Here is a 25,371-nt window from a genome sequence, read left to right on the forward strand (position 1 = left end):
ATTTTTATTAGTACCTGTTAAATAATGTGGTTTATATTCAACGGGTTTGTATAATTTACAGTATTGTATTGTCATTTTTGTAATTTTAATTATGGAATGAGGACATTATTGTATTTTGGATGACTTTGGTGATCAAAAACCCTATATAATGAATAGATTTTACTACAATTCCGAGGACGTGTGCTCGTCCTCGAAATTTTTATTGTATTGTCATTTTTGTAATTTTTATTATGGAATGAGGACAGTGAGTCTTGTTGCACTATATTGTTCACAGGTATTCAATTGAACAATTTTCAGAGGTGAGGCATGATAAATATCATTGCTAACAAATGTTTTTTAACAGATGAAATTAATTGAGCATGCTAGAGAAATTAATTTTACAAGTTGGCGTTTGAATTTTTCTGGGTGTACTTGAAAAATGACTCCACATAAAACTCTGTACCAACTTTCATATCTTTCTTCTGGAAATCTCTGAACGAAGTGATCGGTACCCCCTTGGATTTGCTCTTCGACCATCTCAATGTAAACGTCTCTCATTTCATTTCATCACAATTCTCTTATCATTTATGACACTTTCCGCTTGTCTTCTTTCCTTTTTTCTCTTTTCATTTATGACACTTTTTGCCTTTCTTCTTTCCTTTTATGTTGAGAATGTAGTCAAACAAGTAGGTTGTTGCTTTGGCTTAACTGTGTTAGAGGAGGCACGAGCCTTTCAGCAGAAAACTAACGGTTAGTTAACGACTCATTTAGTAAAATCCAACGGCTTAGAATCAATATTAGTGTGTTTTCTCTATAAAAGATAAATGGTGGTTATTGCATTTCACCAGGATTGCCACATCAGACACAAAGGAGCATAAATTCAAATGTAATTCAAACAAAGAAACATTTTCCCATTCTTTTAATAAACTTAGGGTTCCTTTTGTGCTCTCAAATTTTTTTCAATCAATCCACACTGTTTTCATTTTTTCACCAAATTTTAGTATCATTACACTTTGTAATAAACAGAGTACTCTGTTTCTGCAACCATTTGTTTCATCTTGAACACCTTTCTTATGGCACTTTCAGCTAGACGCTTTCTGGTTGAACAGAGCAAGTACTTATGAATGAGTTCACAATTTGAATTGTCTTACTGATATGAATGACGTTGCAGATTGTTTTATTAAAAAGAAAAAGAAAGATGCAAAGTCGGTCCAGGAATTTATTAAAATTTTAAAGGTTCCTGCAATAATTTGAATTAACATAGATGAGATGTTGAATTGTTTTTATGTTTATTTAGAAGATAAAACATGTGGATACAAGAAGTTACTGGAATCATAATGACATTTCTGGTATAGTATGTCAATGACACATTACTTATCAAAAAAGATATACTAAATTTGCAAATGATAAAGACTTAATCATCCTTGTATTAAGATTTATCATGACCAAAAGTTTCTAGCATATTTTAACTCATTTACCTTGAATGCTGCACATTAGGCATTCAATATATAGCATGAATTAGACACCTAATTATGTCAATAAATACCAAAGACTCTTTTCCTCCTCTTTTCACATGAAGATGGCAAAATGATAAAATTGAATTAAAAATAACCTGATGCCCGCCACATTGCTCACAAGTAGCACAGGGGACTTAGGTAATAGTACTCCTAGTTTCAACAACAAGACCAAATTGTTGAGGTGGTGTACTGATCCAGATGCGCTTAGTATAATACCAAATCACCACAAATTCAAACAAAAATTCACTTTGAAACAAGAGATCAAGGACAAATCTATATATAGGGACAAAAAAAATTCAAACCTGATGGGAAGTAAATCGTCATACGAGCGTTGGGATGCGAACTGGATGTGAATCTCTGAAGACGACAATGACAATTTGAAAAGCCGCTTCTCAAGATATTTAGGAGCGAATTGGTAGGGTGACAATACCATGGCGGGATGGGTGACACGACAAGAGTTGGTTGGAGGAGATATAAGAAGAGAAAAGTGTTGCCAACAATGTGAGTGTGAGTAGGTGCCCAAGCCATTTGCTAGGAGGGCTAGGGCAATTCAAGCGAGAGCAAAACAGTGTGGATCAAGATATAGAGAAAAAGATTTGGAGAGTGAGCTCTGAGACTCTTTGAAGATATTCACTCATTATTCCTTTAGGAGAGTGTCAGCTGTCAAGTGTTAGTTTGAAGGGAATGGTGAAATGTTCAATCAATAGATTAAGGGATTAAAAATTTAGGCCAAAACACCTGATCAAAAGAGCGGTTCGCTTGGAGTTGCAGTTGTTGATATAGCATCAAGTTTGATCCCTTCTGCAAGCTTTTCATCTTAGTTTCCAACATGTATGAAAAGGGAAGGAATACTAAAACAACTGATAGCTCTGTTTCTACCAATATATAACATTCTATATATGACATGAAATAGGATACCAAAACAGATAGAAGACTGTATGTAAAATGAAAGAATCACCGTAGAGCCAGAATGTTGGAGGTCAATCATCACAAGGATGGTTATGGAAGGGAATGCAACAGACTTCAGACAAGTACAAGAACAGACAAAGCTATCCAGCATGCTCATTTCAAAATTCTCAGAAACATGACAAATAATTTTCAGAATTGCAAGTTATTAACTGTTAAAAATTCCGTTTTTTGGAAACTGTCAAGCTCTGGCTTTTAGACAATTGAATTTTATACATCACTAGCTGCCTAATTCGTATGAAAGCAATGTGAGAATGAAAGAAGATGGTACTGAAAAAGAATTTGTGATCTTGAGTGATGAAAAACTGAGAATTTTAATTTCTGCATTATTTTAAAAAGCATGATCTACTAAAGACATGAAACACAGAAAACTATTGACAGTAACAACATCCAAAGCTACTAAAGCCATCTCCACAACTAACAACTTAAGGAAAATCAATTCTTCTGTGATTGATGATATTCGAACCAGAAAACATTTGTAGCACCTTGAACAAGAGCAGATATAAAGCTCAACAAATATGAGCATCCAGGGAGTGGAACAAGTTGCAATCATCCGTGAAAATCTTAATTGACCAAATAGGTAATTAGTATTTTTAACAGGACAATATACTACCCACTTTTTGTTTATGCAAAGAATCCATAGTACTAATAAATGATAACAAAACCTCATATGGACATTCATCTAAACCACTTGGCAAATAAAAATCATGATACAACAAAGAAGCCCCAGCAATAAACTTTAACACTATAACAACCATATTATGCATTGTTAAATATATAAATAAACAAGACAGAACCCAACCGAATCATAATCATAAGTATATGAAATAAATGTAGAACAAGTCTAGACATTACAATGAATGACTGCACACTAGAAGCGCAAATCCAAATAAGTAAAGGAAAGAAAAGGAAGAGAACAGAAAAGATGATCTTTCAACTAATTTCTCTGTCAATTGAAAGGCTGCTAAATCATATATCAATAAAAAGAATATTCATTACAGCCATTCACTAAGGAGAAACGAAGATGGCACCAAAACACAAGCATTGAAAAGGTAATAACTTAGCACATCAATGGGAGAGTTCGTCTCAGTCAGGGAAGAAAAAATCATACCAAAGTCTGATGAAAACAAACAATTCGATGCACTAACGATATGGAGACAAGCAATAGAGAGTTCGCCAAGATTTCGAGTGCCAAAGAGGAGATGAGTTGAGAAGCTAGAGAGGAGACAAATAGAGACGCCCGAGAGGATATGAGTTTGAATGCTGGAAAGTCGACGACTGTCTGATGCGGGACTGCAGAGGAGATGATATACATATTAGAATTTTTGACTTGAACATATATTTGGATTTTTCAAAATTAACTGCGGGAATTCAATATTCGACTAAACATTGGGTAGTATTAAGTCTTTAGGCAAAAAATTTATTAAGGACATATAAAAATTTAGGCCAAAGCATTATTTCCCACATAAGTTTTAATACAAAGGCAAATATACATTTGCAGAAATTGGAAAACTCAAATACTCATCCATTGGTTAACTTTTGTCAAAATTTTCTATTAGAGTTAAGAAAAATCATTATTTTACTAATAATATTAAAAAAATATATAAAATTGAATATATTTTCCCCGACAGGTTTTAAAAACTAACCACTTTACTCTTTTAAAACTTTTCTAATTTTTAAAAGTAACGTCCCCCACCCCCCCCTCCCCACAACGTAGGTTTATTTTCTTCCCCTCTTTGGCATTGACGATCAACCCACGAAACGTTAGCCACTAGATCTTCATCTTTTTTATGAGAAGAAGACCCGATGAATCATTAATTCCTTTGGAATCGACGAAGATGCACCTTCATTGACTCTTCTTCACATCGAAGAGATGAAGATCTAGTGGCTAACATTTCATAGGTTGAAAGCCTTGTCGCTAGTGTTCAGAGATGGTAGCCAGAGAGAGAAAGAAAATAAACCCTAGGTTTGGAGGAGGGGAGAATGTTACTTTTGAAAGTTAGAAAACTTTAGATATAAGGTGAAGTTGTTAGTTTTTAAAACTTAGGGGAAAAATATAATGAATCTTATATTTTTTTAATATTATTGTTAAAATAATAATTTTATCTTTGTTTTTAATAAAAAAATTTAACAGAAGTTAGCCTATGGATGAGTATTTAGGTTTTTCAAACTCCGTAGGTGTGTATTTGCCTTTATGTTAAAACTTGGGTGGGAAATAATCATTTGGCCAAAAATTTATTAACTAAACCATTTTCACGTCAATAAAATTATTTGTACTCATTATAACTACATAAATAAATGCATTTATAAGTGTTATCATATGATTGAATAATTTTAAATCAAAAATAAAATAATGTCTAATGATGTAATTACATATATAAATTTATATCCATTTGAGGATTTAAAATGATTACTTATAATATTGCGAAAACAACATTTTATCACCCGACATTTGTTGTACGACACTTTTTTACCCCTAATTAGCTTAAAAAACACTTTTCCTAAAGCAACAATATTTGATTAGACTCAAATATTTTAAATATGACAATTTAAACTTCAAAAAAGTTTAAAAACTCAAAATTAATCCCTGAATTGTATTCTTTTCAATTCTTTGAGATTATAACATTATTTTTGAAACTATTGGGACATAATGTATTTTAAAATTTTCCAAAAGACTCAAAACTTTTTATGAATTTCTAATAACACTCAAAAAATTGAAAACCCTTTATATTTTCAGAAATTACAGTTTATCTTATAATATACAATTATCCAATAAAGACACTTTTGTTATAAAAAGAGAGAAAAAAAAGGAATGAGAGTGAAAAAACAGAGAAATAATATGTTTTTTATATAATTTAAATATTTAGAGTGTTGTTTTTAATTTTTTGTTAATATAGTGCTGTATGACCTTTTGATAAATAAAACAGTAGAAATAAAATGACAATTTCACATTTTAATTATGTTGTTTCAATAAAAGAGTTTAATTTTGGGTTAAAAAATAAGATTTTGGATGATGAAATCTTATTTATGTCAATTAGGGGTGAGAAAATGTCATTCATTCACAAATAAATTCTCTGCACATTCACTAAGGCTGCACAGAAATCTTGCATTTGATAACAACATCCTGGGGATAAAAGCATAGCTGAGCAAAAACAGCCTGGCTAGGAACCACCCAGAGGATATCTCCAAGGCATTCCTCCATATGCTGCCCTGTCAAAGAAAATGTTGAGTTTTGCTCGCAAGTGCACGAAACATCAGAAAACAGGCAGAACAAGCCTATGAGGAGCTGCCTTGCCACTGTGAGAAAGAAATCCACGGTATCCTCAGTTTGCTCTTTGTTTCCTGGAGTGTTGACGTCTGCCAAAATGCATACCCCTTTTCTGATCAGATTTCGACCTCTCCAGTTGTTCAATCCTTTTCTGAAGCGGATCAAGAGGATAGTCAGGTTCAAGCCTGTACTCTTGGACACAACTAACTACAGCTTTCAAAGCAGCAAGTTCCTGTGCATTTACATCAATCTGTATTGAAAAGAAATTTCTCATTTAGCATTTAGCTACAAAGGAATTTCCAAGCATCTCTCACTCATTATGCTTTAGTATGAAAATTAACCTGTGCACTAGTATCCCCACCCGAACTCACACCATTTCCCCGTGAGTTTCTCCTTCAATTCTTCAAGTATGTCTTCAAGAGGGGAACAGAGGGAAAGCTTTCAGCAAGCTGGAAGGCATGAATGAAATGTACGGCATCAATTTGTTTCCCGCTGTTAGCTGAGGACTCAACAACCCCCTGTACAGAGAGTGAGGCTAGATGACTAGCAAATTTCACATCAAACCATTTCTCCAAGTTATGCCAAGCTGCAATGGATATAACACCTAATTAATTACTAGTTAATAGCAAGCTTTCAGCGGTTTCGAAGAGCAATCAATACCCTTTCATAGCCTAGAGAACCAAATAGCAGCAAAACATATCTGTAACCATATAACACCTAATTAAATAGTAGTTAGTAACACAACCCAATTCCAGGCAAGAAAATACAAAGAATATTAAAATGACAGTCAAGGGAATTTGTGTCCACACGCCTAGTTGGCAGCCTGTGATAAAGCCAACCTGACAACACACTGAATAACATTTTAAAAAAGAGGCACTTCAACATTCTGTAATAGAGAACTATAAAGCATAGACCACGAATGTAAATTGCAGAAAGTTAACCAAATATTTCAGAAGGCAACATGAAGTAAAGTTTACTTGAAACTATTAAACTACCATGCAGTAAGCCACATCTTCTGCAAAGAATACCATTGGAAAAAGTTCCAAGATTAGGCATATCGTGAAGATTAGGTAAACAAGAAGCCCTAGAAATGGAGTAAATTTCCTCTGGAAGCTTTATTAAATTTGCACAACCATCAGTCATCCCTTTACCATATGAGAAAGGGACATGGGGACATAATGGGGATCTTATTAGCATGCTCTGACTTAATATTATAAGCTCAGGGATTATGTACTTACATTACCTTTACTGTAACAACATTTCAATCTTCAAGTTTCAATCGCTTATGAGATCTTTCATCATTTTGGTCCACTCTTGCATCCCTTCTCAAATCATCATTTTTGGCATACAACAAAGTCATTCCACATTTTTTCACTTGGCTTCGAACCTTACCAGTCTCAGTTGCTTGTTCAATGAAGAACTCAACACCAACTTGGTTATTCAAATTGAATTTTTGAAATTTTATGAACATTCCAATGTACACATAACCTATGACTACATGATCTGATTTAATAACGTTCTCTCCTTCAAGAAACTTAAGCCAAGAATGGAATAACTGAATCAAATATTTAGAATAAGTCTCCTTTCCATTAACAATCAAGTGAAATCCAATATTTTGTTTATAGTCTTGTGATGGTACAACAACACAAAAAACGAAACCAATTAAGTTATCATTGACCCAACCTTCTGGAAACTTTATAAAAGATTCATTATTTTTTAAGTCAAACCACTTTGGAATTTCACCTCCAGGGTAAACAATGTTCCCCACTCGCTCATACCATAAGTTATCCTGCATATACATTTGCAGTCCATTTAATACTGTATATTTTAATATTATGTCGTAAGAAACTTTATATTCATAAATCAATAGTCCAAGTAAGATTTTCAGATAGAAAATATTTTGATTAAGGAATTATCAACTTCGTCTTAGTTAAGACTACCTAGTATTTCATTTTATCAAATAAAAATAATTAAATATATTAATTATTTAGTTAACAATAGTAAATTTATATGTATAAAAATATTATACAATAAGAAAGCTATATTTTAAATGTAATTCTGTATAATATAATTTAAAGTTAAGATATAATGAGAATAGTAAATTTAATAGCATGTTGAGAATAAAAGTATGAGAACTACAAATTGGTGGATCTGTTTATAATTGTGAAGAATATTGTGGTGTTAGAATAGTTTTCATAAATTGATGGACATGTCTTATGTTTCTAAAAAAAAAAATTGCAGTTTTTGGTTAGTAATGTAAAATAGTGAGTTTCGACCAAAATAGACCGTTCCATAATAAAAAATAGAGAGTTATAAAAAAAGTAGAAATTTCATTTATGCTTTCAATTCCCTTTCCTAGTCTTGACTTTTTGTTTTCTCTTTCATCAAAACTTGCATTCTTCTTTCATCAAATTTGTTCAATGTCTATTTTGAATAGTTTAATTTAATATAATCTTTAATTCAAAATCACTCTATCATAAGATAATAGAGTATCTATATGTCTAATAGTATACTCATTATTGGGCATATATAATTTTATTGTTTTGTCATTACCCTTGCAAATACTTCTCCCTTAAAATTTTTATATACACAAGAAGCCAATTAATCTTTTCTTGAGATTATATTGAATTAAACTTTCCACTAATTTCATAACTAAGTATCATTAGGTGTGTATTGTCTAAAAAATTCCATCAAGATGATGAAAATAAAGAGAGTTATGTTTAAGGAGAGATGTTGAGAATAAAGGTGAGTCAACTATTGAAGTTATGTTTAAGGGGAGATGCTAAAGAGAAAGAGAGTTATGTTCAAGGAGAGATGTTGACAATAAAAGTATGAGAAGTGCAAAGTGATGAATTAGTTTGTAATAGTACTTAAGTGTTTGAATTGCAAAGTGGTGAATTTGTTTGTAATGGTACTTAAGTGTCAGAATTACAAAGTGGTGTATTTAATTGCAATTAAATCAAATCGGTGAGTTTTATTCAAAACTCATTGTTTCATTACAGCATAAACAGGAAGAAGAAAACCTAGTCATGTTGTTCAAGCATCGACCTATCTTCATTCCAAATAATTTCTAGTTTCTTTTCTAGGTTTCAATCAAAAAAATCAAAGAGAGATGGATTGCCAACATGTCAATCAAATCTTCTATATAAATCCTAGTTGTTGTATGCTTAGATGTTGATGATCAATTTAAAAAAAAAAAATTCTCTCATTTTGTCTTTTCTCACTTAGCCTACTTGATTTTGCATAGTAAATATTATAAATTCCCTTTAAATAATTTAGTATATTATTATGAAATTTGAACATAATTATTATATATTATATATAAATTTAATAGTTTCACCCAAATCATTTTCAATTTAATAAAACTTTAAAAACTTAGTGCAATCCAATACAACGTACCAAATACATCCAAAAAATCTCAAGTAGGCAAGACACCACAAGAATAGGGCTATTTGTTAAGTTTATATAAATTAAAATTTTAATTCACATGTTTTTATTTTTACAATGAAATATGTATACTAATATTTAATTTTTAACTCTTTTGAATGGGACATTAAAAGTTATAAATTTGAAGATTCAAAATTTATAGAAAATGAATTGACATCATAAGAAAACAGAAAAAATGAGAGAGATAGACTTACTTCATGGTGATACCACACATTTGCATTTCTCTCAATATTCAGGAGAGCATCTTTCATATCTAATTTTAGTTTGAAACAATTGTGGAGCCAGGCATTCCCATAACAAATTGAATAATTACCTAGGAATGAAGCTGGTAAACTTGATATTGATTCAAGATTTATGCAATTCACCGCAATCAGTTCGATTAACCTGCTTGGAAGCTCTGGTAAGTATTTAAGCCTCTGGCAATTGCTTAAATCAAGAAAGATCAGGTTAGAGAGGTCTTTGATGCTCTCTGGTAGTGTCTCCAAATTGTTTTGGCCAAGATTTAAATATTTAAGTGAGAATAATTGGCCAATATTGTTGGGTAACACTTCAATGCAACAATCAACCAAGATTAGGTCACTCATTCTTTGGAAGACAGATAAATCCATGAGTGGGATACCCGATCGCTTTTGCGTCTTACATCTTGTTAAAGATAATGTCTCCAGGTTGATCAAACTTGTCATAAATGTTGATATTTCTGCAAAAGAAATTTCTTCCAGTTCTAGTACCTCCAGAGTTTGTAAATTTCCCATGTCATTAGGCAATCTGTCAAGTTTGGAACAACCCGAGAGATAAAGAGATTTAAGAGATTTCAACTCACGAATACTATCTGGTAATCTCTCAAGCTTTGAACATTTTCTAAGACTCAATGTTACTAGTCTAAATAAATGCCCTATTGATGAGAATTCTTTAATAGCAGTTCCATCTAAATATAACACTTCAACTGTACTAGGGAGATATGAAACTTCTTTGAGATTTGAGCAATTAGAGAGAATAACTACTTGAAGAGATTGGCAATTAGAACTAATTGGAAGATTATCAAAGCCTTTGCATCCTTGTAGACATAGGATAACAAGTTTATGGAGATTATCGATAGATGAGAAACTCTCAAGCAAATTTGTACAATCTCCAAGCTCTAAGCACTCAAGATTTGGCATAAGTGATAAATCTGGTATACTATATAGATACTTAGAGTGATTGAGATCAATATGTTTCAAATTAACAAGAACCTGCCAGAAAAAGAAAAAATAATAAAATTAAATGAAGTAAAGCTAGAAACACATCTAACAAAAAATTATAATTTAAAGTGTACAAAAAAGAGCAATATAAAAGTTAATAAATACCTGGTCACCAGTCCAAAGTTGTCTAACATTGCTATCAGGTATGTAAAGTGCAACAAGGTTCTTTGGATTAAAATTTGGTGGCAATGATTTGTCAGAATATCCATGCCAGCAAAAGTACCTTAGCTCAGAGAAATCAGACTCAAGTTTCTCAAAACCATGCACCTTCTTTTCATGTTCGAACTCATAAATTTCCAAGAATCTTAGGTTTTGCATCTTGTTGAAAGCTTTAGGATTTAAATGCAACGCTTTTACTTTGAACGTATGAAAGCATATACTTCGAATTGCTCTAGTTCCCTGGAAATCACAAGCATATTGGTGAAAAGTCAATTTGAAATTGCTTAATTACATCAATTCTTAAGTAATTTACTCTCAAATATATTTCTTTCTCAAATTTCTTTTCAGAATATGTAAATAAAATAATAATAGTTGTGTCATTGCTACCCTATACCAAATAATTTAGTTCCCAATGATAACTGGAAATGAATATTCTGCTAACTAATATTTTATTATATGTATGTATAAAATAGAAATAAAAAATAAGTGTTCTGGCTTTTACCATATTATACTTCAACACTGAAAAGATTGCATCGGGATCCCACAATCGACTACGTTTGCCAGGATCATCAATTGATTCTTGCTGAACAATTTTTCTACCCATTTCTTCAAGTAAATCATGCATTATTATGGTGTTAGATGATGTAGTTATGAGACACCTTTCAATGAGAACATTTATACAAATATGAGAGTCAAAGTCACAAGCATTCAAGATTGCTTCTATGAGATCTCTTTTAAATCCTTTAAAGAAACATGCAATATCTAAAAATACAACCTTGTCTTTATCATTTAATCCATCATAACTTATTTTTAACACCTTGTGGACATCTACATGAAGACTTGTTCTTAAGTTTTTCAGTACACTTTCCCATTCTCTCTTCGTCCTCTTGAATAAAAAGGAACCTAGAACTTTAAGAGCTAGTGGAACACCCTTAACATAAGCTACTACTATAGATGATAGCTCGTTATAATCTTCAATTGGAGTGTTTTGTCGAAAGGCATTTAGGGCAAAAAGTTGAAGAGCATTATCAAAACATAACCCTTTCATTTCATGAATGTGATCCACTTCACAATTTCTTAGCACATGTTTATCCCTTGTTGTTAAAATGATTTGACTATTTGAATCCAAGTCGTCAAAAACTCCCATTAAACATTCTATTTGTACTAACTTTGTTACATCATCAAACACAATAAGAACTTTTTTTCTGCTAATAAGACTTTTTCTTCTAAAGGTGAATCCATGATTGAGATGTTCATCCTCTAAAATTGCAGAACTCAATTTTTGGCATAAGTCATTTAATCCCCCGTTTTTCTCTAATTCTTCTCTAATATTCAAAATGAAGTAAGATGCTTCAAACTGTTTAGAGATTTTTTCAAATATAGCACTAGCAAGAGTAGTTTTTCCTATGCCCCCGATGCCCCAAATTCCTAGCTTCCAAACACCCTTTGAACATAATAAATTTTCAATCTTCTCAATTGATGACTCTAGTCCAATTAGGTTCTTGGTAAGAATAAATGAGGAGTTGTAATCCAATTTCCTCCATATATCATTGACAATATCCTTTACCAACACTGCCTCATTCCTAAAAATAAAAAATAAATAATTAAATAATATGATACTAAACTTAAATGACTGAAAACCAAATAAAGAAATATAACATAATTTTAGTTCTTTTCTGTTTCTTTTGACTGTTCATTGAATAAAAATTTTTAAAACGCAAGATTGGCATGATGAAGAACTGCGTCATGACATGAACTAAACTTCATTTCTCAGTGGCACAATATTTTGGATTCCAATATAATTTGATCATCACTTTCCATGTCCTAAAAACTTGTAAAACTTATCAGTAAGTATATATTCAATGATATATCATATTTAGATAGTAATTAGCTGTCATCCAAAAAAGTAAAACTGACGGTTCATATTAATGGATTGTGTTTGTATTAAGTTTTTCTGTGTTTTGGGCAAGAAGACACACAACAAGAACCCAACCCAAATTAGCATACTATAAAAAACAATGTCAAACTTCCAATTGATTATTATTTTGACCATCTAATCTGTCTCCAGCAAATCTGGAAAAGATAATAAAAACAGAAAATATAAGGAACTGCCGTATGTAAGATTATTACATAAAAATTGGTAATTTGTAGCTTACAAAATGCTTACCAAAAACAAAAGATTATTACATAAAAACATTGACAAAAAAATTTACAGTTACCTAGAGTTCTTTGAATCATAACCAGATAATTGGCCGCATCCCTCAAAGCAGTCCTCCATCTCTGCAACATCTCTGAATCATCCATAAAACGCTTTTCAAGCTCAGCAAATGCTTTCCCAAAATCCCCAGTTTGATTCCTCACATCAGATGGATCTACTTCATAGAAGACCGGTATTATGATCTGATCATAAGTGTTCTTACATTTAACAATCTCTTCAAGTTCTCTGAGACACCATCTTGAGGAAGCATACCCTTTAGAAAAAATGATAACCGAGATCTTTGAATGTTCAATTGCCTTCAAAAGAGATATAGAAATTTCTTCTCCTCTAACTAGGCTATCATCAATGAAAGTTCTAATCTTTTTTTGACAAAAGGCTTCATACAGATGGCTGGTAATGTTTTGTCGGGTGTCCACACCACGGAAACTAAGAAAAACCTCATACTCTAGTTTAGGAGTAATGGATGAAGAAGACGAAGAAGAAGAGGAAGCCATAAAGTGCAAGTGAAGAGAGGCACTTCGCATAAACAAACAAGGGTAAACTAAAACATCACCTAATTGAGCAATTGAACTATATTCCACAATATCTACGTCTTTTTCATCTCTTTTCCCAGGAAGATGGCCTGCCTTTTTATTCGTTTAATTATATGGTAATATATTATTGTTTGAACATAAGTTTGCGTTTACTTTTTATACACATAATTTTATTAATATTAAATATTAAAATATTTAACTATTTTCGCCAATGAAAATTTAGACCATTTGTTAAGCTCAATAGTCTCCCTCCATTGAAGTTAAGACTATTAGTTAAGACTATTAGTTTAGAGTAGCATGTTAACAGGACCATCAAAATCTCCATTGCGGTCAAGTCATGGCATCAAAATCTCTTTGTATTTTTTCTTCCGAAGAAATTGGAAAATTAAATATGAAAATGACAACATTAAATTCCCTCCATTTCTAATTTTGCTGCTCTCAGCAGTTGAAAATTTGATTTCGTTTTAATATTTTTTGTGGGAATTAGTCTGCATGAATTAATTTTATTTTTTTACTTTATCTGGATTTGGAAAAAAATTTTCTTGATATCCTTTTTAAGATCGTTAAAGCATTTCAGGAATTTCCCTGCAATTCTTTGTGTATTTGGCAAATTTTGATTTTAGTTTTTCAATATTTGAATCGTGAATTCAGTTGTGGAAATCCAGACCACAAACTATCGAATTGTGCCTTTTGTTTCTAATTAATTAATTAATTTTGTTTCTAATTAACAATTCTTTATTTACAATATAATGATTATAGAATCGAGTATTGACTCAAAATTTTATTTTATTTTTTTTACAGGTAAATATTTTATATTACAAAATCTTCCAAAAACAGTCCCAATACATCCTGAACTCATCCCCAAGGAGGATAGCCAATAATACACTGCCAAAACATAATAAAAGCCCAGACAACAAGGAAGAGTCCTATCAAGACTCAAAGAGAACATGAAGCATATGCTAAGGAATTACAACACATTATAGCATCCAAACAACCATGCACCAAGGCTATACAAACATTGCATCCCAAAGAAACTCACGGAGCCCATCAACTCAATAAATTAATCCAAGGCCCGGGAACCACACTGTTGGAAAATTGGGGCTGAGGCCGAATGACTTGGACAGCTTCCACAAACTAAGACAACAAATAAATAGCTGCCACAGAAACAAGCAAAAGAGATGCCAAGGCAGATCCTCGGGCACCAGGGAAATGCATTACACCTGGAAAGAAATCCATACCACAGCAGCAAGCAAGGACGCAGAGAGTTCGGATGCATTTCCGGACTCCAGCAGCACCAGACAAGAAACCAGCATCAGCCTGCAAAAGAAACGGTATAGCAGCAGAGAGCGGACTACTGGCTCCAAACTCGAATGTAGCACTGCAGGCCAACAACTGAGAACAACCAGCACAGCAACCGGAGCACTACAAAGCACATCAGGAGGAAATGCAGGTGCCAACACTGGGAAGCAGACGTAATAGACAAAAGCAAAATCAGGAGATGACAGGAGCACCGGCTGAATCAATTGACAATCCGAACTCAATGAATTCGGACGCTCTACTCGGAGAGACAAAACTCAGCTTGCTTGATCATACAACAAACCAGCATCCAAAGATCCTCATAGAAGGACTACAGCTCAGGAATTTCAGACCAGAACCCATCAACGGAGGATAATTAAGCCCAAACCGGAGGACCATATCATCATGTAGCAATCCAGGAGCAAAAATTTGAAGATGCAAGAAAAGCCAGCGGGAAGAATTCAAGCCAACCAGACCAGCAAAGACCGAAGGTCCATGATGACCAGAAGCATGCCTCAACTGCATGGAAACCAAGTAGCAGACCACGAGAAATTTTTGAGGGCGCGAAACCAAGCCACAGCCGGGGAAAAGGGAGGCCAGGAGAACAACAGCAGGAGAAGCAGGGGAATGAACGGCAAAAACAGGGGAAGCACAGAAAACTGATGCAAAAGCTTCTGATCAGAATTTAGAAGCAAACACAAGCACCAGGAAACAGGAGATTCAAGCTCCAGAAGACAGTAGCGAAAAGGCAGGTTTCAAAAGCCACCAGGAAAGAGCAGAAGAGAAAATCCCAGCAGCAGAGTTGAGGCAATGGAGAGGGGAAAAGCTATCAATATTTACCACTGCAACCAGCACCAAAGCCTACAGAATAGGACTCGACTAAAGATCAGAAAGAGGGAACCTACAAAAGAACATACTGTTTGCAAAAAGGGCTGCCACCTCCAAAGAGGAGAAGCCTTAGCATTTGAAGGTTAAAGATGCAGTTGAGGAGGTTCCAATTCCTAGCAATGGCTTTATTGACATTAGTAGGCGAAAAATTTGAGAGGTCAGCCCCTTTGCCTCTTACCAGTCTTCTGAGCCTTTCCACAATTCTATCTTTGAGCTGCAGAAGATTGGAGAAAATCCTGTTGTTTCTTTCCTTCCAAATGGCATAAATAGTAGCCCCAGGCTTAACTTGCCCATGAAGAATTTTAACTGACCTCCTTCCAATCCAAAGAAATTTCGTCAATAAAGGAGTTCTAGTTTTGCCCATTATAACTCAAGAAACTTTTCCTCAAAATGGTCTTCCAAATATAGTTGTTGTATTCACATCTGAAGAAAATGTGGTTTATATCCTCATCATAATGATTACATAACACGCATTTAGCATTATTTGTGAGTCCAAGTTTGACAAATTTGTCTCTAGTCATGAGTCTTTGCTTAATTGCCAACAAGAGGATAATAGCTTGTCTAGGAATGTGTTTTTTGTGACATACAAGGTCAGCCCACTTAACCTCTCTTTTCTTACTCCTGAACTCATTCCAAATCGACTTCATAGAAAACTGACCATTGGATGACGGCAACCATGCGATAGAATCTAAGCCATCTCTAGGATTATTCATCAATGCCCCTTGATCTCTGAAAGTGCATTAGAGTCCGCAGCTGACCATTTCCAAGAGTTGTCATTCACAATCTCCATAACTTTCACCTCCCTACTAATACCCGAGTCATCAATGCCCCTTGATTGGTCTTTCTCTATACTTCTCCAAGAGAGGGTCATATGGGTGCTAATTGTTTATCCAAAAAAAAGTATTCTTCCCTTTTCCAATTTTATATTTGATTTTGTCTCAACTTATATTTTATTTTGATTAAATTCAACCACCACAGACTATCATTGGTTGGAGTGGTCAGTTTGGTCTCAAAAAAAAAAAAAGTTCAATTTAAATAAGATTTTCTTATTAAAAAAACTGGTTATTTTGAAATGATTCAACTTGAAATTTTAAAATTTCAAAAACCACTTTGAACTTTTTTTAAGGTTAAAAGAAACCTAAAAATTTTTATTAACACCTCTAGTATTTTTAAAATTACAATTACTCTCAAAACTTTTGGAAAGGGAAAATAGAAAAAATAAGAGGAAAAGAAAAATAAAAAGAATAAGAGGGAAAGGAGAAAATAGAAAAAAAAGAAAAATGTATATAAAATGATTTTCATTTATTTCACCTAATGAAATTCACTAACAGAAGTAGATGGCAAGTGAACATTGGCTCTTTTAAATTTAAAAGATCAGAACATCATTTTGACAAACCTTGGGGGGAAAATAGTCTATTAACCTTGTCTTTCATTCTTTATGGCCATGACAAAAGATAGACGGCCTAAATTTTATGAACTCTCAATAATAATAAACAAGGGTTAGATGAGATTAATTTTAATTGAATAATTCATAAGACTGTTGCCTTGTAAAAATTTACATGACAACATTGCAAAGGTACCTTGAAAACATAAACCTTAAATATATGCTTTAAAAGATCATAAAAATGAACATCATGCATCAAAAATTGATTTAACTACAAACTTAACTTCGTCCCGGTTAAAAGACTATATTCACAATTTCCCTAATGCTTGTGGCTGCTTCAAAAATGTCAGCAATTTAAAGTTTGCAAATTATGTTTATAACAACAATGTCCAGAGGTACCTCTAATCAGGAAACGAAGTTTGAGCAGTGATGATCTTCCAAAGAGTTTGAGCTTGTTAATATTTTCTGGTATAAGATTAGGCAGTGTCACGAGGATGGGTGGCCCAAATTGAACTAAAAGCTCCAAGGCCTTGGAAGTACTCTCCTAGTGCAAGCAAGCCTCGAGCAACCTGGCAAGTTGTTAGGATACAAGACATCTGCTGTAGTGTTTCTTGTCCAAAATAATCAGCCTGTTCGGACAAGAGCTTATAAATTTGATAACATGTCAAGACGTTCCAAGTACAAACTAACATGTATCAAATCGTATGAATCCGAAATTTAAAGAACCATGTTATGCTAAGATCAGTATATTACTTTCTGCCAATCATATCATTTTTGCTAACAGAAACCGATTAGTGGTCTGGTTGCCGGTCATGAAATCTTATTCAGAGAAACTATCAACAGTAGAGAATGTCCATATTTGACTATGTAGCCATACTTAAGTTTGCAGAAAAGCAAAGCACTGAAGGAAAAATCAACTACGGTTTTTTAGCTCATCACGAAATGATATTTCCTACAAATCATGACTGCAATAAATCGCCAAAATAATGAATTCAAAGCGAAGAAGATGGTCTAAAAGGAAAGGGATGAGAAAATAGGTGTGATTTGTCTGGCATCACAGGTATGCATTCGATCTGCATAGTGCTTAAACAAATGTTAGAAGCAGAAGAAAACTTCAATTTCACAGATAAATGGAAATTCAACTCGCTAGAAAGTTTCTCAACTTAAATTAGATGTGCTGATAAAGAACTAATTAACTGGTCAGAAAACGCATTACAGAAAGATATTGAAAGTTAAGATCGGCAGCAATACCCGGATTCTTACCTAGTTCAAAAAGCTGACCAGAGCTTCCAACTTCTCCATTGCAGTAGGTATCTTTGGGATGCAACCTCCTTATACCAACAGTTTCAGCAAGAGTCGACTGCAATTTCTCCTTGCCTTGAGTCAGAGCATCTTCCACTTGCTGAGATGACTGTCTTAGATTATTAACTTCTATCTTTCCTGAATCGATCAAGGTGTCAAGATCAGGAACGAAAGCCAATTATCAATGTCAGCTTATGAATCGACGTTATTCTACCTGTGGTGAAAGACCTAAAGCGTGAGGTTATTGAATCAGATCATGTATTCGTAGGTTATGATTACAGTAACATGTTATTCAAATTGCTTGCACTCAATTTGAATAGCCAGGGTGGAATAGTTTTCTTTGTTGAACATGCAACTAAGAATTGAATACTATAAATTGCTCTGTTGATGACTGTTTGAGGTGTTGTATAAATTGCTGCTGGAAACATGACAAAATGGACAATTTTCTGCCAACATTCAAAATTTTAGATAGACGGGCCCCTCATTTAGAAATATACAAGCAATGGATGAGAGAAGAACAGTAAGTTGGATTGAATTAAATGTCCAAAAGTTTAAAAAAAAAAACATATATATTTTATCAAGCTCAAGTTTTTCATGGTTCGTATGACCTCAACACATATACTACTACCTACTAAGCATCTTTGACTTCTCACCTGTGCACAGTAACCTTAGCAGAGGAAGCAGACCGAGAGCAAGAGAAAAAGGGTTGGGTAATTTGTTTCTGCAATATGCAATGCTGGGAAGAAGAATAGCAAATGTATTGAGGGATTAAGCTAGCAAAAATTACTTATCTGCCCCTCATGCTTAAATGACAAAAAACCCTTACTAACTTTGCCAAATTACCATTATACCCTCGGTTCAAGTTTAAGCCACAAGTACAAAATAACAGTTTGTATATGTAGTATCACTCTAAAAGAATTAACCCACTGAAAAATCAATTTTAATACAAAACAGAAATTGGTTGGCGAATCAAAGATTAAAAACTCTAGAGTTGAAACTAAAGACTTGTGTAAGGGTTGTTGTGTTGGGAAGCATTTACGTGATAAAAAAAACTATAACACAATGAAACAGTAAACAAAATTTTAACATTAACGATATTCACCCGTAAACATAAACCAAGATCAAAAAATTGGGTTACAATATGTATTCAAAGGTAAAGAAGGTGTGTCTTCTCGGTATAGATCTTTTTTACTACCGAGAAGACAAGGTTAGCTCATATCTTTCTACTTTTGTGCATCGTCAGTTCATCTGTTGTCATCTAAATCTGCTTCTTTATTCCATGCTCTTCTTCAATTCTCATTGTCACATTATTTCTGAAAATATCAGAAATATTGCAAAGGCAGCAAGAAGACTAACAGCTCAATCTTCCCAAGAAACTGGAAAAACTATACCCATTTTGGATATCAGGTACGGTTTCTTATAACTCTATTTGATTTACAAGTAATCAATTGATTAGTTTGCTTTGTTTTGTTAAAATCTGTGCTTTCTGGAGATGGAATGCCAGGTTACAAATCTGAGTTTAAAAATCAGCCTTCTTCCAAGAGACTAAGAATGATTTCCTCCCTCATCCTGGCACACCTAGTAGCCCTTGTGAATTGCTGTAGTTGATGAAGTCTATGGAACAATTTTCAGAGTTGAGGCATGATAAGTATCATTGCTACCAAATGTTTATTAACAGATGAAATTAATTGAGCATGCTAGAGAAATTAATTTTACAAGTTTGCATTTGAATTTTTCTGGGTGTACTTGAAAAATGACTCCACATAAAATTCTGTACCAACTTTCGTATCTTTCTTCCGGAAATCTCTCAACGAAGTGATCGGTACCCCGCTGGATTTGCTCTTCGACCACCTCAATGTAAACTTCTCTCATTTCATTTCATCACAGTCCTCTTATCATATATGACACTTTTTGCCTCTCTCATTAGAATCAATGTTAGTGTGCTTTCTCTATAAAAGATAAATGGTGGTTATTGCATTTCGCCAGGATTGTGACATCAGACACAAAGGAGTATAAATTCAAATGTAATTCAAGCAATGTAATTTTTTGCCATTCTATTAATAAAATAAGAGGTTATATAGTATTTCAGTTCTCTTTATAAACTTAGGGTTCCTTTTTTGCTCTTCCATTTTTTTTTTTTTCAATCAATCAACCCTGTTTTCATTTTTTCACCAAATTTTAGTATCATAACACTTTCCGATAAACAGAGTACTCTGTTTTTGCAACCATTTGTTTCATCTTTAACACCTTTCTTATGGCACTTTCAAGTAGATGCTTTCTGATTGAACGGAGAAAGTACTAATGAATGAGTTCACAATTTAAATTGTTTTACTGATATGAATGACGTTGCAGATTGTTTGAATGACGCGGGTGTTGAAGAAATTGTGAAAGAAGCGCAACATAGGTGATTGAATGTAATTGAAATATGTAAAATATTTGAAAACCATGAAAAGCTTCAAATACTTGCCTCTCAACCACAACGAAGGCCTCCAAGTATTGTTTCATTTGGGATTTTATTTTTCTAACCTTTTTATGGATGTAATTTGGCTAAGTTGCATTAATTGCAAGTGGCTTCTTTTTTGTCATTAAGCTGCAAAGGCTTTGAGAGTTTAGGAAGGATGACCACGTGTGGTGTAAAAAGAAAAAGAAAGATGCAAAGATGGTACATGAGTTTATTAAAATTTCAAGGTTCGTGCAATAATTTGATTTAGATTTTATATTCAATGTTGTCTATCTGTTTCATCAATTAACAAGAGTGAAATTTTACAACATAGTTGAGATGTTGAATTGCTTGTATGTTTATTTAGAAACAAATGAAAATTTGCAAAGGCGTATGTATCTAATGATTGAAAAGTAAGAAACAATTGTCTCCTCCTCAAAGATTCTTGGGGTTTATTCAGATGATATGAGTCTTATGACAACTTCTCAGAAGATATTGTTTTTTAATTTTTAATTTTTGTATCTTTTGTTAAATAAATTTGTTTAAGTGCAAGTGCCTGCTTTGTTAACTAATGTCTTCAAATAAAAAATTCATAAAAATAAGTATGCTTACTGTTGCTGCAATTTGATTTGTCCATGGTTTTTTGGCTTTTTCTTTGGTTCTTTTGGAAGTGCATGCTTAAGGTTGATATAATTTCATTTTTCCACTTTTATTTTGAAGGGTTGATTTTTGTTATTGATTTCCTACCAAGTTAATTGAATACCATTGATGCAGGGAACATGTAGGCATAGTACTTCTTCACTAAAGGGAAGACAAGAGGACAACTTTAGATCACATCATATCTTTTAATTATTGCGTATAGAGTCATATTTTGAGTCTTACTCTTTTATATATATTTTTTCTAATATAAACAAGAAAACCCAAAAAATCATAAACATGACAAGAAGACAACCAAAGTAACCACTTAATCTTCTCAATAAAGTTAGAAATTTCATTGGAAGAGGTAACAAAAAATCTGTTTTTATATAGGTTTCTTTCCCACATAAGTTCTTGTATTGATTCCAGAGGTTTTTTTTTTTTCTTTTGAATTGAAACAATCCATTGTTACCCTAAAGGTGCTTATCCCTTAGCCCTAAACAAAAAATCTGTTTTTTATAGGTTTTTTTCCAACACAAGTTTTTGTATTGTTCCTAGAGTTTTTTTTTTTTCTTTTTTTGAATTGAAACAATCCATTGCTACCCTAAAGGTGTTTATCCAAAATTTCGTTGCATAATTTTGCAGAAGCTTCAATTATGATTCAAGAAACTTTTGGTACAGGTGAAGGTTGGTTTACAATTTTAGATGTAGAAGTGATACACTTTGCAGTTGCACTTGGTTATATTTTGACTTTTTAAGACATATTTGGTGCAGCAAAAATATATATAAATTTAAGTAATGAGAATGAATTTTCAACTTTTTATTGGGCTACAAAATATAAGAGGTAAAACTCTTTGTGGGTGGCGCCAAATATGTGGTAAGAGTTTTACCTTCAATATTTTGCTGCCCGATGAAGGGTTGTAAATCCATTTTCATCATTTGAGTTTATATCTATTTTTGGTGCACCAATTATGACTTGTAAGGCTAGAGTTACCCAAGTGTAACTGTAACATGTATCATTTCTCCATTTAACACCATAAGTCTACCTCCATTTTCACCAAGTTTTTTGAGTCATAAATGAAACTTCTAAAATTATGCAGCGGAATTTTGGATAAACACTCTTAGAGTAACAGGAGTAACAATGGATTGTTTTAATTCCAAAAATAAAAAAAACTTTTAATCAATACAAGAACTTATGTTAAAGAGAAACTTATGTAAACTTTTATACTTGAGGGGTCTAACTTTTCTAGCTTCTTGGGAAGATTGAGGGGTTACTTTGGTAACCCTCTTGTTGTGTTTATGATTTATCTACTTCCTGATTTTTTTTCAAAAAAATAAATAAATAAAAGAGTAAGACTTAAATATAGTCATGTACACAACAATTGAAAGATACGATGTGATCTAAAATACACATTGATGAAACATGTTTAAAATGGTAAAATACGACAAACATGTATTATACACATAAAATGCATATTTACTAACCAGCTCAAATTTGATGGTTTAGTGCAGCTGAAATAGGTGAAATATTTGCCAACTATAAAAGCCTCGATATACTTATCTCTCAACAACCAGAAACACCTACAAGTATTGTTTCATTTAGAACCTTGTTTCTTCCAACTTTTTGACCCATGCAATTCATTGTTGCATTGATTTCTAATTCCCAGTGGTTTATTTTTTTATGATACCTCGTCAAACTCTTTGAAAGTTTAAGAAGGATGGACACGTGTGGAGCAAAAAGAAGGATGGACACGTGTGGAGCAAAAAGAAGGATGGAAAGACCATTCAGGAATCTCATGTCAACCTCAAGGTTATTGCATAATTTGATTGAAAGAGATTTCAAAATGCATAGAAGTTCATCTCTGTAAATTTGTTGATATGGTACTAATTGCTAAAGTTTATTCATGCAGGCCCAAAGAAGAGAAACCCTGAAGAAATCCAGATGCAGCAAAGGGAGAAAATGGACCTGGGATGTACATGTCAGCAGCTCTAAATAATGACACACTACCTAAGACTGGGATGGAAATAGGGGCGGTTATGAGAATTAAAATGGGAGTGGGAGAGCATTGCTGTGTAGAAAGAATCATGTAGAAAAATTTGTATTGAGAGTTTATTTTTCGGGGGAGTACTGGCCTCTCGTATTAGCTAGCTTAGTATTTTCATCTTCGTATTGGAGTGTGTTTTTTCTGAAGTAGTTTCCAGTTTATTCCTATTGACAGCATTGTAATGAAATGAATTGAGGAGTGATTGAATATTACATTGATAAATGAAAGAAACATTTTCTGATAGCATTCTGTACTGCCCCCTATTTTTCTGCTATTACATTGCTTCATTTTGGTAGGTTGATGCTGTGAAATTGAAATTTGCTTGCTGGAGTAGTGGTTCTGTTGTGCACTTGTTGATTGTGCTCTTGGGTGGTGGAGGAGAAATGGTCTGAAGTGTTGGAACAAGGCTGAGTAGAGAGACTTAAGATTAACTTAAGTTGGAGAGAGACTGTAGAAATTGCAGCAGCTGCCTTTTCACTGGTAAAACAACCAACGTTAGCATCATTTGTATTCAATAGTTTCAGTTTTGCTGATCAATAATTTTGAGTTCTTTCAGGTGTGCAGCGTTGAGATGTTGAAGTGCTTGTATTGTATGTCCACGGACAAAGAAATGAAAAATTTCAGACACCTGTCTGTTGGTGATTAACAGGTGAGAATATATGCTCTCACAGATTCTCTGGGTTTATCCAGATTTTGTTCAGAAGTGCTTCTTTCACTGAATTTAAAAAAAAAAAAAATCTCTTCTCTAATAATAGATTCGCATAGGTGCCCCATTGAATTAAAAAATAAAAGAAAAAAAGAGTAAGTTTTTTAAAATTCATTTTTCAGGTTTTGACCGGCATTAGAGATCGCTCTTCCCAGTCACCAGTTTCTGAGAATGTGGTTGTATGCTCTGTAAATGCTGATTGCTCTGACAGTCTGATTTGTTCCTTATGCTTTTCAGCTATTTTTGTTGATTTGGAAGTAAATGCTTGAGCTTAATATGATATCCATTTCCCCTTCATTTTGAAGGAAACTGCATTTTTGTTGTTTTTGACTGTAACCTAATTGAATACTCCAGCTGCAGAGGGCCTTCAGACATAGCCCTTTTTCACCACTGAGAAGACAAGGTTAGCTCATATCTTTCTATTTTTGTGCTTCGTCTGTTCTCATCTAAATCTGCTTCTTTATTTCATGCCCTTCTTCAATTCTAATTGTCACATTATTTCTGAGAATGTGAGGAAGCCAGGAAATATTGCAAACACGGTAAGGCATCAATGAAATGTACGGCATTGATTTGTTTCCCACTGTTAACCAAGGACTCAACAACCCCTGTACAGAGAGTGCGGCTAGATGATTAGCAAATTTCACATCAAATTATTTCTCCAAGCTATGCCAAGCAGCAAGGGATATAATACCTATCTGTAATAACACCAAATTAATTACTAGTTAATTGCAAGCTTACACCAATTTAATTACTAGTTAATTTCTATCAACATAGCATAGACAGAAAGTTAGCGAGTAGTTCAGGAGGCAACATTAACTAAATGCATTAGCCATCGTTTTACCATATGAAAGAGGGACATAAAGGGAATCTTATCAACCAGTTCTGACCTAATATAATGAGCTCATGGACTTTGTACTTACATCAGATTTTCTCTAAATAGACAATCTTCAGGTTTCAATGGTGCAGCAATTTGTGAATCACATAAAGTAGTCTGTAAAATACAATGCATACTACCATCAACAATAACGATAATACCAATAACAGCATAGCCTTACGCTATTTCTACATGTGACAAATTGAAAGACAAAGATCATTTTCTATAGGTTATGAGTTGGGATCACTGTATAACTATTCTGTTAAAAAAAATGAAAAATAAAAATCCTAATCATGTGAAGTTTATTAATATGTGGAGTTATATACAAAATCTTGATAAACCAATTGAAACATATAGGACATCTTTCATGCTTAAAATATAAATTATATATTTGAAACAAAAGGGAAATAATTTAGAAATAACCATAGGCAACAATTAAAAGATACCTTACAAACAATGTTTAGCATGTAAAACA

At 33.2% G+C, this 25,371-nt stretch overlaps 3 protein-coding genes across 3 annotated transcripts in view; 1 reads left to right on the plus strand and 2 right to left on the minus strand.

The window, feature by feature from the left end:
* The first annotated feature begins 1,061 nt into the window (after positions 1 to 1,061).
* Positions 1,062 to 23,462, plus strand: LOC123198575. Its single transcript, XM_044613285.1, has 6 exons — positions 1,062 to 1,120; positions 20,518 to 20,599; positions 20,786 to 20,883; positions 22,784 to 22,858; positions 22,976 to 23,081; positions 23,182 to 23,462. Exons 2-6 carry the CDS (start codon positions 20,532 to 20,534, stop codon positions 23,201 to 23,203), a joined length of 369 nt encoding a protein of 122 aa, XP_044469220.1. The 5' UTR covers positions 1,062 to 1,120; positions 20,518 to 20,531; the 3' UTR covers positions 23,204 to 23,462.
* LOC123199010 (disease resistance-like protein DSC1) lies at positions 6,992 to 15,873 on the minus strand. The gene is made up of 10 exons (XM_044613809.1): positions 15,561 to 15,873; positions 14,919 to 15,295; positions 14,729 to 14,839; positions 14,461 to 14,642; positions 13,177 to 13,308; positions 12,794 to 13,029; positions 11,077 to 12,146; positions 10,521 to 10,814; positions 9,372 to 10,406; positions 6,992 to 7,519 (listed from the first exon to the last, which is right to left on the minus strand). The coding sequence occupies exons 1-10, from the start codon at positions 15,871 to 15,873 to the stop codon at positions 6,992 to 6,994; spliced, it is 4,278 nt and encodes a 1,425-aa protein (XP_044469744.1).
* The window catches only part of LOC123198573 (disease resistance protein RPV1-like), a 40,076-nt gene continuing 24,086 nt past the window's right edge, over positions 9,382 to 25,371 (minus strand). The window contains exons 3-4 of the mRNA XM_044613283.1: positions 10,521 to 11,349; positions 9,382 to 10,406 (exon numbers count right to left, since the gene is read on the minus strand). The gene's annotated coding sequence lies outside the window, so the exon portion shown is untranslated. The remainder of the gene's footprint in view (positions 10,407 to 10,520; positions 11,350 to 25,371) is intronic.

Source organism: Mangifera indica, chromosome 16 (genome assembly GCF_011075055.1).
Source record: "Mangifera indica cultivar Alphonso chromosome 16, CATAS_Mindica_2.1, whole genome shotgun sequence".
In the NCBI taxonomy this organism is placed as follows: domain Eukaryota; kingdom Viridiplantae; phylum Streptophyta; class Magnoliopsida; order Sapindales; family Anacardiaceae; genus Mangifera; species Mangifera indica.